Source organism: Lactuca serriola, chromosome 8, assembly GCF_051521515.1.
Source record: "Lactuca serriola cultivar US96UC23 chromosome 8, Lser_US96UC23_V15, whole genome shotgun sequence".
NCBI lineage: Eukaryota > Viridiplantae > Streptophyta > Magnoliopsida > Asterales > Asteraceae > Lactuca > Lactuca serriola.
In genome coordinates, this window is record NC_136415.1 from 266,113,357 (window position 1) to 266,128,093 (window position 14,737).

General features: G+C 35.9%; 1 protein-coding gene across 2 annotated transcripts; it reads right to left on the reverse strand.

The window, feature by feature from the left end:
- Positions 1 to 1,075: 1,075 nt before the first annotated feature.
- On the reverse strand, positions 1,076 to 11,630 carry LOC145070553 (myosin). 2 transcript variants are annotated; one of them, XM_079017492.1, is made up of 17 exons: positions 11,070 to 11,629; positions 6,120 to 6,280; positions 5,969 to 6,044; positions 5,840 to 5,881; positions 5,710 to 5,772; positions 5,394 to 5,443; positions 5,266 to 5,293; positions 5,007 to 5,081; positions 3,249 to 3,359; positions 3,078 to 3,138; positions 2,850 to 2,966; positions 2,538 to 2,659; positions 2,338 to 2,413; positions 2,223 to 2,264; positions 2,015 to 2,055; positions 1,708 to 1,834; positions 1,076 to 1,433 (listed from the first exon to the last, which is right to left on the reverse strand). In XM_079017492.1, the coding sequence occupies exons 1-17, from the start codon at positions 11,487 to 11,489 to the stop codon at positions 1,357 to 1,359; spliced, it is 1,689 nt and encodes a 562-aa protein (XP_078873618.1). In that variant the 5' UTR covers positions 11,490 to 11,629; the 3' UTR covers positions 1,076 to 1,356. The 2 variants fall into 2 exon arrangements, with proteins under 2 accessions (XP_078873618.1, XP_078873619.1); XM_079017493.1 differs by lacking the exon at positions 1,076 to 1,433 and having other exon boundaries at positions 1,730 to 1,864; positions 11,070 to 11,630.
- Between the last annotated feature and the right edge of the window lie 3,107 nt (positions 11,631 to 14,737).

Sequence of the window (14,737 nt, forward strand, 5' to 3'; positions counted from 1 at the left end):
CAGGTTTGTTTCAACCGACATGCCTATTTTAGCCAATAGTTCTGTGTCAACCAACATTTCTATTACAACTGACGGGTCTGTTTCGACTAACAGACCTATTTTAGCCAACATAACATGCAAGCAGACAAGCAATAACGTACGAGTCTACTTAAGCAACAAGCATGTCATAGCATCTATGTCATACACAATACAATGAAAAAACTCACCTAAAACAACAAACACAGAACAAAACCACTAAAGTGGCTAAGACAAACTCATCTCTAAACACCTACATCCCATACCAAAACTCTACTTAGACCACGCCCAGATATACATATTGTACTTTATTTATACTTGAAGGACACAAAATATGATATATTTAAAAGAAAGATGGTGAATAAAATTCTGATTTCAAAGGTCAAACACGAAATAAAGCTCTTCGATTTGTGGATTTTTGGGACAAAATCGAGTATCAAGGTGTTGTTTTTTTGTTCTAGGCACCAACACAAGACTAAATGAGTTAAGAGTGTCAAGTATTAGTCCTGGCAACTTGCTGATCTGGAACAGATTCAAGAGCTTGAAAACTAACTGCATTAGTTTAATACATAAAGACTCCATAAACACGCAAAAATGAAACTTTGAGAGCATTTCGAGATGGTCATTCTTTTTTTCAGAAGCAGTCTTGTTCTCAAATGGACTAGGAACGACCTTAACCATGGTTAGAACCAGCTAAGCTCGACAGAAAATATTCTAGAACACAAAATCCTGCTATTCTCGATATTTCAGCGATTTAAAATCGAGTTTTGTACATCCAAAAGAATAAAACGCAACTTGCATCGTTGTATGAGGATGAAGACATGCAAGTTTGAGCTTTGGCATCTTTGGTCCCTGGGGTTTGGCATATTGGCAGATTCAACCCCACCAACAAATTATTTAACATTGCTGGTTTCTAAAATGTGCACAAACCCCCGAATATATATATATATATATATATATATATATATATATATATATATATATATATATATATATATATATATATATAAAGAATTCTGTACGGGTAGAGACACAGATGTTACATTTGTGGTGGTTGATGTTATAATGTTACAAAAAAGCCTTGTCCATTTCAACTATTAGTAGCTCAAATAGTTTAGGTTCTCCCAAAGAGCATCTTAACAACACAATTTCAACACTAAGCATTCGAAATGGAGATGCTTATACTTGACCAAAAAGAATCCTCATTTAAGATCCATAACTAGGTTAATCAACTCTAAGGAACGTGACTTTCTTGTTACTATATTATCAAAGAATAAAACATCTCTATTAAGATTCCAATGTTGAACGTTTTTTTGGTATGCTTTGCACTGATGTTATATCTCAACTTCCTGGCCTTGATGCTTCCCAGAGGCGATGCTCAATACCTAATTTTCTTAGCTCCATCAACCCTTGCTCAACTGCACAGTAATCATATAAAGGGTTAAATGCAAGAAATAGCAATATCCTTTTGTGTATTATGGCCTCCTGGTTTCGTTTCTTTCTATTAGAGCATTGTATTTAGGAGAATTTTGTTATTAAGGCATTGTACTTTGGAAAATCTACCCAGTGTAGTGAAGTGCATTTTGTATTTACTATTTAGAGATCATTGCTAGAAGTGGGTATATTTTTCAAAGTAATGCTATTTTTTGCATTTAACAACCCTGTCCCTGATATAAATGATTATTTGGTTACCATCAACCGCATCATGTGAGGTGGGCGAATGTGCACTGCGGCTAATCCAAAATTGAAGCCGTGACTTAGCGGTTTCCTCCTCAATACCATGGCCTTTGGCTCTACTCCAAAAATATGTAAGCCATGCCTGTAAAAAGGGTCAACAACGTCTTTCTTTCTGTATACATATGATATGATTGTTTGAATGTTTGTTATATATAATAGATTGGAGATTATCCAAATGCTGAGATAGTGTAAATAGCATATTTAATTTCAGTGACTGGAATCCCAGAGACATTAATGGAGGCAGACAAACAGGCTTAGTTACCTCTTTGAAGAGAACATCTTCAGACTCCTCTGGGCTCAGTTCTGCAAGAAACATAACACAACACATTTCTAGGTCTAGAGTAAAACATAAATTATTTACTATATAGAATAAGTAAATTTATATTTTTTTAGTGTGACCTAACCTTGGGTTCTTAGTTAATAATAATAATAATAATAATATCCATCCAGTTTGTTTTCGTATAACTTACCAAATGCCTCCATAAACTTTGGGTCGCCAGAAGACTTGGCATCTGCATAAAAATATATACAGCAGAAAATGTGAAAGAGGAATTACATCTTGAACACAAGTTTTACATGAAATACCTGATATAGACATAGTGAGGCGAGCAGAGTTTAGACGGCGCAGTTGGGCCAGTGCAAGCACAATGCCATCTTCAACCTATGCATGTTATTCTTATTCTTAACTCTTAAGTTATGTATGTGAATCACATCAATATATATATATATATATATATATATATATATATAAATAGGGAAAGTAGGAAAAGCAATAGAAAACCAACCTTCAAGCAAGAAAGCTCCTTCAAACCCATTTCAACAGAGAGCATACTCTCAATATTCCCTTCGCTTGTTAAATCATTCAAGTCCCCGACAACCTTACTCCTCCTTTCCAGATTCTCGTCGCCTGTTCAATCCATCCAACTTATTTAATAACGTTTTTTTTATTATTTCTTGTAAATATGTAGAATGGGGTTTATTTTGGTCTCTTGTAATTTTAAAAAAAAAAAAAAAAAAAAGCCTGGAACTGAATGCCTTTCTTCCTTTGCACACATGGCTATATATATAGATATTAAAGGATGAGTGGAGTTACATGCCTTTTTCCCAGCATTCTTCCTTTGCCTTTTGGCCAGCTGAAACCACAACTTCAAAGGGAAGAGGTGCCAAAGATGACCAATACTCATGCTTAGACACCGCAATATCACCACAAATGCCTACAAACCAACCAAATGAATCCCATAGATTAGGCTTTAGGCTTTAGGCTTTAGGCATAAACAGTAACAAACTGGTTCTGCTTGCTTGTACTACCAATAGTAATATCATACCATGTCGCACAGCTAAACCCCAGTAGCGTGCAAGCCAGCACCGCTTAAGTACTACTTCCTCCTGCAATAAAGCAATAAGCAATATCAATATCAATATGATTATGTTATATTATGTGTTGGAAAATAATAGCATAGAAATCCAATTCCACACACATATTACATATTACATACCATCTCACTCTGACTCAAAACCATCCTTTGTGTCATGGACTGAAGTGCTTTAACTTCAGACTCAATTCCCTCAAGTTGTTCCACAACACCTGCACCCTCATCTTTTGCTTTCTGTTTCATGTTAATAGAATACATTACGTACTATATCCTCCCAAAAACCATCCATCCATCTTACCACATCAACTTCCCACATTTTCCAAATAATTTGGTTGTTATCTCACTTTTATTTATAACACCAATATATGTATGCTTCAATTTCAAAAATGGGCATGGAACTTTGCAATTACACATTTACACCAAATCAAAGGAAAAACATTCGCCAACTAACCTAATTTTCAAATGAAAAGTAAAATACAAGAATGCATTCTGCATTGTGCATAATATTAATGAAGATATTCTGACAATCAGTGAAGCTCATGAATTTCTAACACCTCAAAGAACTTATACATCGATACGAACTTTTAGTCGTTTTTTTAAATAAAAATAAATGCTTTACAAATTAGGGTCCCTGACAGAGTACCTCCTAGCAGCTTTTGCAACATTGCATAGCTATTGGGAAATCTCAAGGTTGCAAGTATATATGTGTCTAGGTTCACCATTTGGACCAAAGGCAAAGGTGAGCGCGTGAGACAATGATTTTTGAAAGAGAAATATCAAAATGGTTATTTTCTGTTTCCTATGAAAGTACAATGATAAAGTTTATGATGAAAAATAATGTAATGATTAAGCATGAAAGATAACGTAATGATATAAGCATATGAGTCTACTCTACGTGTCAAAATTCAAACAAGTAGGTTTTATGCATCGTCATGTGTCACATATAGTTTCAAACATGGAATGGGATTTAGAAAAGGGGCATTTTATTGCTAAGGATAGGAAGCATGTATTTTATGTTGAAAAGAAAGCATGATTTATTATTATTGCATAACATGTCATGAGCTTATGGTCCAATCCACCGGACAATGTACCTGTGGCTGTTACAACACACACACACACACAGTGACACTCTATATAAGGTGTTTGTTATTAGTGTGCATGAAGTGAACAAGTCAATCACAGTATGGTAAGTATGTAGCATCAGTCAAGAATTGATCACTAGCATTGATTAGTTCATCCAAATAAGTGGACATAAACTGTAGGATGCTTCTAGTTCTAAGAAAAGAATACTTCACTCTTGGGTGTTGTAAGATGTGTTAAGAATGTTAGCTGCTTAAGATTAAGTAAATCTGTCATTACTGAATCTGTATGCCTTATTGCTAAGCATCAAGCTCACACATAAAATCTAAATAATGCAAATGGGTAAGTCCTTCCTTAAAAGTCACAAACATTGTTAATAAAGAACCATGGCATATTCTAATTCTAACATAAGTAAGCTGCTTCCATATGGAAAGGATTGGAGGACAAATTTTCCAGAGTTTTTCAATTGGGTGAAGGTTCAAGTTAGTCATGGAGACAACATAGATGGGAACTGAAGCTTAAGACAAGCAAGCATTCAAACAGTGAGTTAGACTTAGAATGGAGGGAAATGATGGCTTGTACTTAAGCTGCTTCTGAAGATATTTATCTTGGTAAAACCTATTTCTGGTGAGAATATATAGAGGTCAAAGTCTTTTTTATGTAACATAATTACTTCAAACATCTCAAGTGTTTGAACTTATTTCCCACATAAAAGCTAATGTTTAAATTTATAATCCATGACCTTAGATTGTCACAGAACTTGTTAACATTCAAGGACAAAAGATAATTTGATCCACCCACCTTAACTTGAGAGCGAAGGGATACAACTTGTTCGTTAGCTCCATCTTTAGCTTTTTTGGCCTCTTTCAGTGCATCCTGTCAATGATGTACAAGTAAATCAATGGTGAGAAGTAACTTCAAGAACATAAATATATATATATATATATATATATATATATATATATATTATCAACTGTCTGAAGGCCAGTAACTTAAAGAACATTAAAAAAAAAAAAAAAAAAAAAAAAAAAAAAAAAAATCATTCAACAGATATAGCAACCTCTCTTTGGCGCAATGCAGCTTCCTTCCTAAAAACATACACATTGAAATTGCATAGATCAGCGTTGTGAGAAGGCAGCAATAAAGAGAATACAATGACACTAATGCATTTGGTAGGATATTATTAACCTGCTTAACAGTTTCGCTTCCAAAGATATTCCTTCACCAAGAGCAGCCACCTAAATGATACGTTGAAAGATTAAGAATGATAACTAGCAAGAAAAAACTAATAGCTAATGAAGTGAATAAAAGGAGGGGCTCAGATTTAAAAATACCAAGTCCAATTAGGGATATGAGTGTCATAACTCTTGACGTTCAAAATTGTGAAACAATTAGATTAGAGCATATTTATTATTTCAGTGGGAATGGGAAGTATGTATGTAACCTTTTAGATCCCAATATATGAATATGACAGACACAAAATAAGAAGAATATGGGTGAGCACCTGCTTCTCAAGCTCCTTAACCCTCATCTCTGCATCCTGACAACTTTCTTCAGCAAACCTGAGCTGCACAATATAAATTGAACAATGAAGACCAGATATATAAACAAAGAATACCACAATTAGAACCCACCTTCTCAAGGACATTGTCATTCTCTTCTTGTAGCATATCAAGCTGCATGAAATAGCACAAGTTAACGAATTGTACATCACTGAAGCTGAAACTGAAGGAAACAAGAAAAGTTTGTTACAACATAATTACTTCATCACGAAGTGCAGAAGCTTCTCGCCTGTCTCCTGCATTTTTCAAGTTAATTTCTCCTATTTCCAACTGAAATCTGCAATTCAACAAACAAATCATGGGCTAGATTAGCAATCATGACAGACTTGGACTTGAGTTGCTTCTGTTTTACCTTTTGTCTTTTTGTTTGTTGGTTGGAGGATCAATAGGAGGTATAGCTATCGGGGTCCTCAAAGATGTTTTGCTTGATGGCAGCATGCTATTTGTTTTTGATGGCCTTCCGGTCAATGTTATTGGTGCCTGGCTTTCCTCAACAATGCTCCTACCTACTAGCTAACCAAAACAATGCAAACCTAGCATTTAGCTTGCTTGGCTATAACGAAAATTTACAAAAACTATAATAAGCAGCTTATCCATCAAGGACAGTTTTAGGAAAACGTGATTTTACCATTCAACGGATCAAGGAAAGGTTTTTGTCATAAAGATATACAATGTCACATCAGGTTAAACCTTTGGGTTGAAACCATGAATGTTGCAACTTGCAACTTAATAGCAGTTAGGATAAGTCCATCCTCTTAAATATTCACTCATTACTCTAAAACAGTTAGAAATTTTTATTTGAGGTGGCACGACCTCTAGGCAAAGTTTATAATATCTTTATCCTAAAACTGTCTCTACAACGGTCTTAAGAGTACAATCTCAACCCCGTTACTATCTCTATCTTATACATGGTGTTACCCATTAAAATTCAAAACTGGTGGATAAAAACATAAGAGCACTAAATCCAGGTTAGGTTAGCATATCACTAAACGATTCTATGTGGTTTCAGGTCAACGTCTTTGGTAGTAGCTCTGACCAAAGAAGTCTCTCTTTAGTCCTTGTATGCTTGTTGAGTGGATGAGTTTCCACATGACTTGGTAAAAACAACATTTATGGTCCATTTCCTATGAGTTGTCTCACGTGGTTGTTGCATCTTGACACAAATATGTCACAACTTCTAAAGCAACCCTAACCCAACGTATCATACCACTTTAACTCCAGCAAAGATGGAAGGAATGAGATCTAAAGGCCTTTGTTGCATTTGTGATGAAAAATATACTTTTGGCAATCGTTGTACGGATGGCAGGATGAAAACACAAAGGAAAGTAAAGAAGAGGTTTAACCAACTGAATTTGCACACTTATCTTTGCAACGCTTAACTGAAAAAGGTAATTATCACTAGGCATGCCAGGAAAAGGGGACTACAATTATTGTTTGACATTAGTATTACCCATGATTTCATGGATGTTGACTTGGCTAAGAAACTTGGGTGCAAAATATCAAAAAAGGGTCCTATATCAATAGGAGTAATAAATGGGGACAGGGTAATATGCGATACTATGATAGAAGGATTCCAATGGAGGATGCAAGTATGCAACACTTTTCAACTGATGTGTTTCTCATTCCCTTAAGGTAATGAGATATAATATTGGATGATCCAGGGTAAATTAAATTGAGGAAGGTCCTATTTAATTTTTTAAATCACACCATTGAGTTTCAAATGCAAGGTGGAACTTTAGTATTAAGGGATGTTGGTGATCAAAAGATGAGGACAATAAACTAGTGAACAAGGCAAAATGTGTGTGTGTATGTGTGTATATATATATATATATATATATATATATATATATATATAGGTTGTGAATGAAATTACAATTCTTCTCCTGAATATCTCTTTATCTCCATTTCTCAATTATGTTTTACTCATCCTAATCATCCTCATTAGCTATTCTTCTCATCAACATTTCTGATGATTGTGGTATTGGTTATCGTTGAGATTATTCATGTATCCTTAGCAACTAATTTTGCTTTAAAGACAAATATTGATGCAAATGGGTTAAAGTTTTCTTATGCATGCCTACTTGGATCCTACGGCTCACACACCCTTGGAAGTTCTAATAACTTCCAAGTAAATACTTCTCAGTATTAAATGCTTACTTCTAAAATTGAGAATCTCTTCGTAATGTAGCCTCCTCAAAGGTGTTTACGTCTCCATTTATATTTTGTTGTAAATACGACCCCTCTTGTCACTTTCTTTGGTGTCCCTTCAATCGGGTACAACAAGAAATCCTCTTTCCTCTCTAGCTCTCGTACTTTGTCATGGTACGTCCATCTTCCTTGAGGTTCCCGAGTTCTCATGCGATTATACTTAAGTATCAAGAGGATTTAAGCTTCCAACATATTTTGAAAACCTATCTTAAAGAATTTCACAACTCTCGATTCAACAATTAGACATTATTCTTTATGTTGTATCTGTAAACCTTACTATTGTTCACATATCCAACAAATATGAATTTTAATAGCTTTGCCTCCCAACTTAGAGTAGGGATCTATCTTTTTATTACCAAACTACTTGTTCAGGAATAAATAGTGATATGTGTTCGTGTTTGATACCATTATCAAGCACAATGTCTTACTTTCTCTATGCAACATGCATTCTGCGCTTCTCTCAGGCTAAGTTGTAGTTCAGGTTGTCGACGTGTTGGCCTCTTAAAGTCCCCCTTCTTTGGTCCTAAATTCCTTTTAATTAAATCATTATGGATGCCCTATTGCTAAAACTTTGTGCCAGAACGTGATGTGCATTCCGTCTGGACCTACCCCTCTTTATCCTTATTGTTAGCCTTTTCTTCAATTTGAAGATGCTTCAAATCATCTAAGATGTAATCCTCGTACTTTTTATCACTTTTTGGAAAAATCCTTCAACGAGTGTGAGTTATGCAATAATGGCAACCACCTAGAAGATTTCTCGAAGAGATGTGGAAAGTGCTTTCAATTTGCTAATACCTATACTAAGACATAAAAAAGTCTTAGTACTTAGACACTCGGATACGTTGTCGAGGCATAAGGTCATTCAGCATCACTAATGCCTCATCCTTCTTTTGAATTCTTTGTTTTTTAATTACCGCAAGAAATCGTTGGTATAGTCAAGCATCAGTGACAACATGGGTTCCAACACGTAGAATATATTCAAGACCACCAATAAGAACTTCACCTTATCGGCCCACCTCGTATGATTTGTATCCATCAAACATGTCCAACTTACAAAGTCTTGATTCGTAATGCGAAAGTAGGTGGAAGAAGCCCTGCCTTGTAAAATTGTATCCATCAAACCTGTCATACTTGACAAAGTCTTGATTCATGATGCAAATGTTGGTGGAAGACCAACTAATTATTTATCGAACGTTTAAGATCATTGAACTTTGGTGTTGTTAGATTCAAGATAGATTATGATTCTACGCTACCATATAAATAAGAACAAAGGGTAGAAGTGGAATGTCTTTTTTACAATGATAGAAAAGTAAGTATAATACGTAATAAAACTTCTACGCTGATTCTTGATATCAAAAGAAGTAGCAAAAGAGCTCACAGATTATCTTGACCTTAATGTTTTAACGACACTCAATATGCTGTGAGTTCTCCGCAAAGGGAGATGCAGAAAAAGGGAAACAAAAATATGTGTTAACAAGCAACACAAGGCTGACAATGAGCAACATAAAATCATAAAAAAAAATTAAATAAAATAAAAACTGAGGATCAGAAACATAATGCAGCAGCTGAAATCAACGGTCACCAATATGATGATATATTTATACATGTAAAAAGGTATCAACAAAACCGTACCTGGATTAGAGTTTTCAGTTGAGAAACTTTGAACCCATGATTTTTTTACCTAGTCATTAGCAGCCAGCCATCATGCTTCCATGAGTTTATCTTCCTCTCCAAGTCATATGTATAGTTCACGAGAGGCTCCTCATGCATTGTTCTATGTGGACTCGCATACATCACAACTTGCAGCCATGGCCAAGGCATGCAATGGTGCTTTAGACTCTCTTCTAGACCTCCAGGTCAAAAATATTATGGTTCACGATTGAGGATCACATTGTTCACAGATATGTAGGTGCTTTCGCCTTGAGGCAGGCGTACACCTCAACTGATTTTTAAAACCATGGATACACTTAATTTTTGCTTTTCCATCTTCTTAGGCACGACCAAATCGATCAACTCAAAGGAATTTTAATCCATTTGGTTATTAAAAAAAAAAAAAAAAAAAGCTAGCATCCTGACTATAGTTGACGGTTAGGGAGTGCAATTCTATAATGGAAGTCTTGATTCAAATCTGGGAACACCGACACTGCCCGTGGGTCTGTCATGTTATTGGTACAGTTTACCATCTCTTTTTAATTGCCACGTGTCATGGATGTCTATGTAGTTGTTAAATGAACATGTCTTTCACTCTTTTCTATATGTGTCTGCTTCCGCACAAAATTAAGCACACACTTGTAAGTGGAAAAGGATGGCATGCAAGATGTGAATCAGTTCTCGCACATGCATAATACTAGTACTTAATATTATGTAAAGGAATCTCTCAAACCAACTGTGCTAACAAAAAGTTCTGGTAACCAATCACCAGATGGTAAAATCTACAAAAATAAAAGAGCTTTGTGGTTAAATACGTACAGCTTTACCCCCTCTTCCTACATGGCAGATATATTTCTTTACAAGTGACTCAAGCTTCTCACGTATTTATTTGGTGTGATAGTCAACAACATAGGATTTAACTCGTCTACAATCTACATAACCGTGGGTGGACACACAATCATTTCATTCTCAGATTTTGCATATGTTACAATGCACAAGGCACTTTTCTTCCAACTAAAAAGAAGTTAAGAGACTTTTGAAAGGAAGCTACATCGTATGCTTCTAGATTGTTGTCCACCTATTTCTGCTGTCATCTGGTCCAACGCAAGATTGACCAAGTAAGCATGGTTCCTTTGGGTGGCATTTCCAACATTATGATGATAAGATTCTAATTTCCATCATGTGAAAGAATATGACCAAGATAAACACCCGTCAGTCATTATTAACTTTAAGATCCCATCATTTGTTTTCCATTCCACAGCTTTGCTTTATGTTTAGAGCATAGATTGTTAAAGCTCTCTAATCGAGTCCATTTTCACACTATATTAAGAACAACTGCACCATAATATTCCTAAACGGTGTAATATAAAAATGTAGTCGATAACTAACTCTACGACAACACAAGTCAAATTGAAGTCAAGACATAAAATTAATGTAGAATTACCGAAGGTGAAGGGGATCCGGTGATCTTATTATTGCTAGTAGCAGATGGAATGGAAGGCCTGGTAGCAGTAGCAGCAGCTTTGGCAGTTGTAACTTTGTTAGCATTAACGGGAGGCCTCCTGTTTATAGAGGGGGGAGCAAATCGGAAGTCAAGATCATCGTCATCGTCGTCGTCGTCGCCGTCAATGTCAGTAGCCTGAGAAGCCATGACCTGGGCGAGACGTTGAGCTGCAGCTTTGGCAGCGACGTTTTGATTGCGCTTAATGTTCGAAATGCCAGTAGTGGAGGATGAACGGGAATGGTGATACCGTCCCGGAGACATGACCGGAGATGAAGAAACGGCGGTGGTAATGGGGGTGGCGCTAGATTCGCTGCTCCATTTGCGTGGGTAAACGGGACTTGAGGTCCGCCCCTGGTCCATTTGAGAAGTATAGTTGAGTGCAGCGCCTAGATCTCAGTTGAAGGTTTGGACTTTGGAGTTTGGAGAGAGAGAGAGAGAGAATGGAGACGGTAGCAAGTAATTACAACATTACAGATGATACATTTGAAAATATTCCCTTCCCCATTATCCGTTGATGTTATCAACTTATCATACACTTTTTCGTTAATACCTAGTTAAATATCGTAATTTCTAAATTTATACACAAATTTTTTATTTTTTTTTTAAACTAACGTGTTTGAATTTTAATTTTAAATTTATTATATACATAATAAACTAGGTCGTTTCCACGAATAAGAAAAAAAAACATTATTGATAATTTTAGATTATAGGACAAACCAAAGAATTATAAAAAAAATTATTAATTTATAAAGATAAAAGCAATTTTAGTTGGAGAGCATGTTACTTCATTGGGAATTAGAAACACAATTATGTGAGTATGAGTAAGGGGTTGTTTGGTAGGATCTGAATTTTTAATAGCTGAATTTTTAAGAGGTCTGAATTTCTAAGAGGGTCTGAATTTTTAAGATCTGAATTTTCAAATGCTGTTTGGTTGGAACCTCTGAATTTGTTGTGCTGAATAATAAAAATGACAATTTTACCCTTCTTTATGATTTCTTTCAATTACAACATAATTTCAACCTTTTTCTTATTAAGGAATCATACTTTGAAAGCTATAAGAAGTTCTATCATTCTATTTTCAATCTTTTAATAGAAAAATACAATGCAATAATAATCTAATAACTAGAAATATAATGCTACTTCTTGTTACAATAGTCCGATCAACCAAATTTCATTCCCGTTTAATATCACCATGTGAAAACCAACCATTTTGTAACGTATAAAAAATAATTAATTACCAGCAAGATCTTCAGCTTCATGAAGTATCTTCAAATCGACCTATTATGCATTCATTATAACACATCAACTTGTTAAGCAAACCTAATGCTGATGAAATCATCAACCTATTATACCCATTATCAAAAACAAGTCAATAAAGATTTAAAACCTATGATTTGATTATAATGATTCAGAATCAGAACAACTTTCCATTAGCAAAAATCAAAACCATTGATTCCAAAAATGCACTTGCTGATTCTCGAAAAAACCATAGCAAGTTTCATAAAAATAACAATCCTAACAACCGATGGAAAGGAACTAGTCTTCAAAATCATGTGTCAAAGGTAACAACAAATTAGGGGATACGATTTCATGTGTAGACTTCAATCCATCACACTGAAAAGATAAATACTAAAAACAGCATCACAGTAAAAAAAACCCACAAAGACCAAAAAGAGCATCATGATTTCAAGTGTAGACTTCAATCCAATACCGATTCCAGAAATGGGTTCTTAAATTAACCCTAGAAGAAAGTCGATTTTAGAGAACCATTACCTGATGCTGTTGTCGACGAGATTAACGGGGATAAAGGGCAGAGCAGGCGGTAGCATACAGCCGTACCTGATGTTGTTATCGACGAGATTAACGGGGATGGAGGGCGGAGCAGCGGCGGCGCAGGAAACGGCTCTAGCGGAGGCGGTGACCGGCCGGTGGCAAGAGTAGAGGCGGAGGGTTGCAGGTCGTCGGAGATGGTTAGGAGGGAAGAAGATGTTGTCTCGTGAAATAGAACAGAGGAGAGGGAATACGCTTTTGGGCAAAACGGGAAAGAGCGTGCCTTTTTTTTTTCCAGATACAACGCCAAGTCTGAAAAATTAAGAGGTTTTTTTGAGTTTAAGAGGTAAAAAATAAGATGCTGCCAAACACCCTATATCTGAATTTTTAAGAGACTGCCTCTTAATTTCTCAATTAAGAGGTAAACAAACAGCCCCTAAGGCATTTCATAACAGCCAACTTTGCTATCTTTACTCAAAATACCAACAAACATATGTATGAATTTAAATTTACAATTAACATGCTAAAGAAATACCACCATGGTTCAGCCTCAAAAAATGTAATATATTTTAGTTTCATTCAGTTTCCAACCTAAAGTAGTGAGAGTCAACAATACAAATTTTAAAAAAAAAAATCAAAATTATGATGCACCCATGGTTCATATGTACTTATAGTTGATATTTAAACCTTCGACTTCAACAACAGATGGTGCACTCCGTGCTCCATATGTATTTATTTACAAAAAATAAAAATAGAGTAATACTTAGTAATATCAATCTTATATTTTCTAAAAAGCCATTTTTTTAGAATTAGTTGCTAAATTCAAATAGGGTATATGTTTTGGGTGCCATAACAGTAAATAAAAAAGAAAAAAAAAAGGAACACAAGTTGTACTATCTTCCATGTTTTTTTATTAACTAGAACTTTAGAGAATGTAAGTAAAGATGTATAATAATTTTTTGAACCGATAAAAAATTCTCAAGCAACTTTTATTAAGACATCAAATTTTAACAACTTAAAGTCAAACCATCTAATTTATTTATCAAACATGAAAGATTACAAAGATAAACATTCTCTATACTAATATGCTATTGCATAACCCAAGTAGTACCCAAAGATCCTCAATAGTATAATCAATGCTAAGTGTTCCAGTTGTTGATAATTTTCGGTCTCCTAACTTGATGGGCCAAAGAAAGAGTAAATTAGTCATTTCAGCAACAAACTAAAGGGAAAATTGGTCATTGCAGGTGATAAAATCCAGGCTACTAATCTGATGGGCCAAAATAGTCATTTGGGGAGATAAAATGAAGGCTAAATTGGTCATAGCCTATAAAATAAACATCAAACTTTTTATACTTCAGATTTACAATTGTTGATATATGGTCCATTAGCATGGCCTAGACAGCTCTGGCGCGCCATCCTCGCCTGGCGCCCCCTTGCCAACCTCGTTGGGGACTCTCCTGCTGGTTTATATGACTAAGTCCAGTCCAATGTCATTGGTTGCGTACCAATAACATCGGACTAGGGGGCTTGTTGATATATGGTCCATTAGCATGGCCTAAACTGCTCTAGCATGCCAGCCTTGCCTGGTGCGCTCCCGCCAACCCTGCCTGGCTCTCCCTTGCCAGCCTTGCCGGAGTTCTCTCGCCGGCCCGACCTGGCTCTCCCTTGCCAGCCTTGCTGGGGACTCCCTTGTCAGCCTTGTTGGGGACTCTCCCGCCAACCCGGCCTGGCGCTCCCTAGCCTGGCTCTCCCTTGCTAGCCTTGTTGGGGACTCCCTTGCCAGCCTTGCGGGGGACTTTTCCGCCGGCCCGACCTGGCGCTCTTTGGCCTGGCAC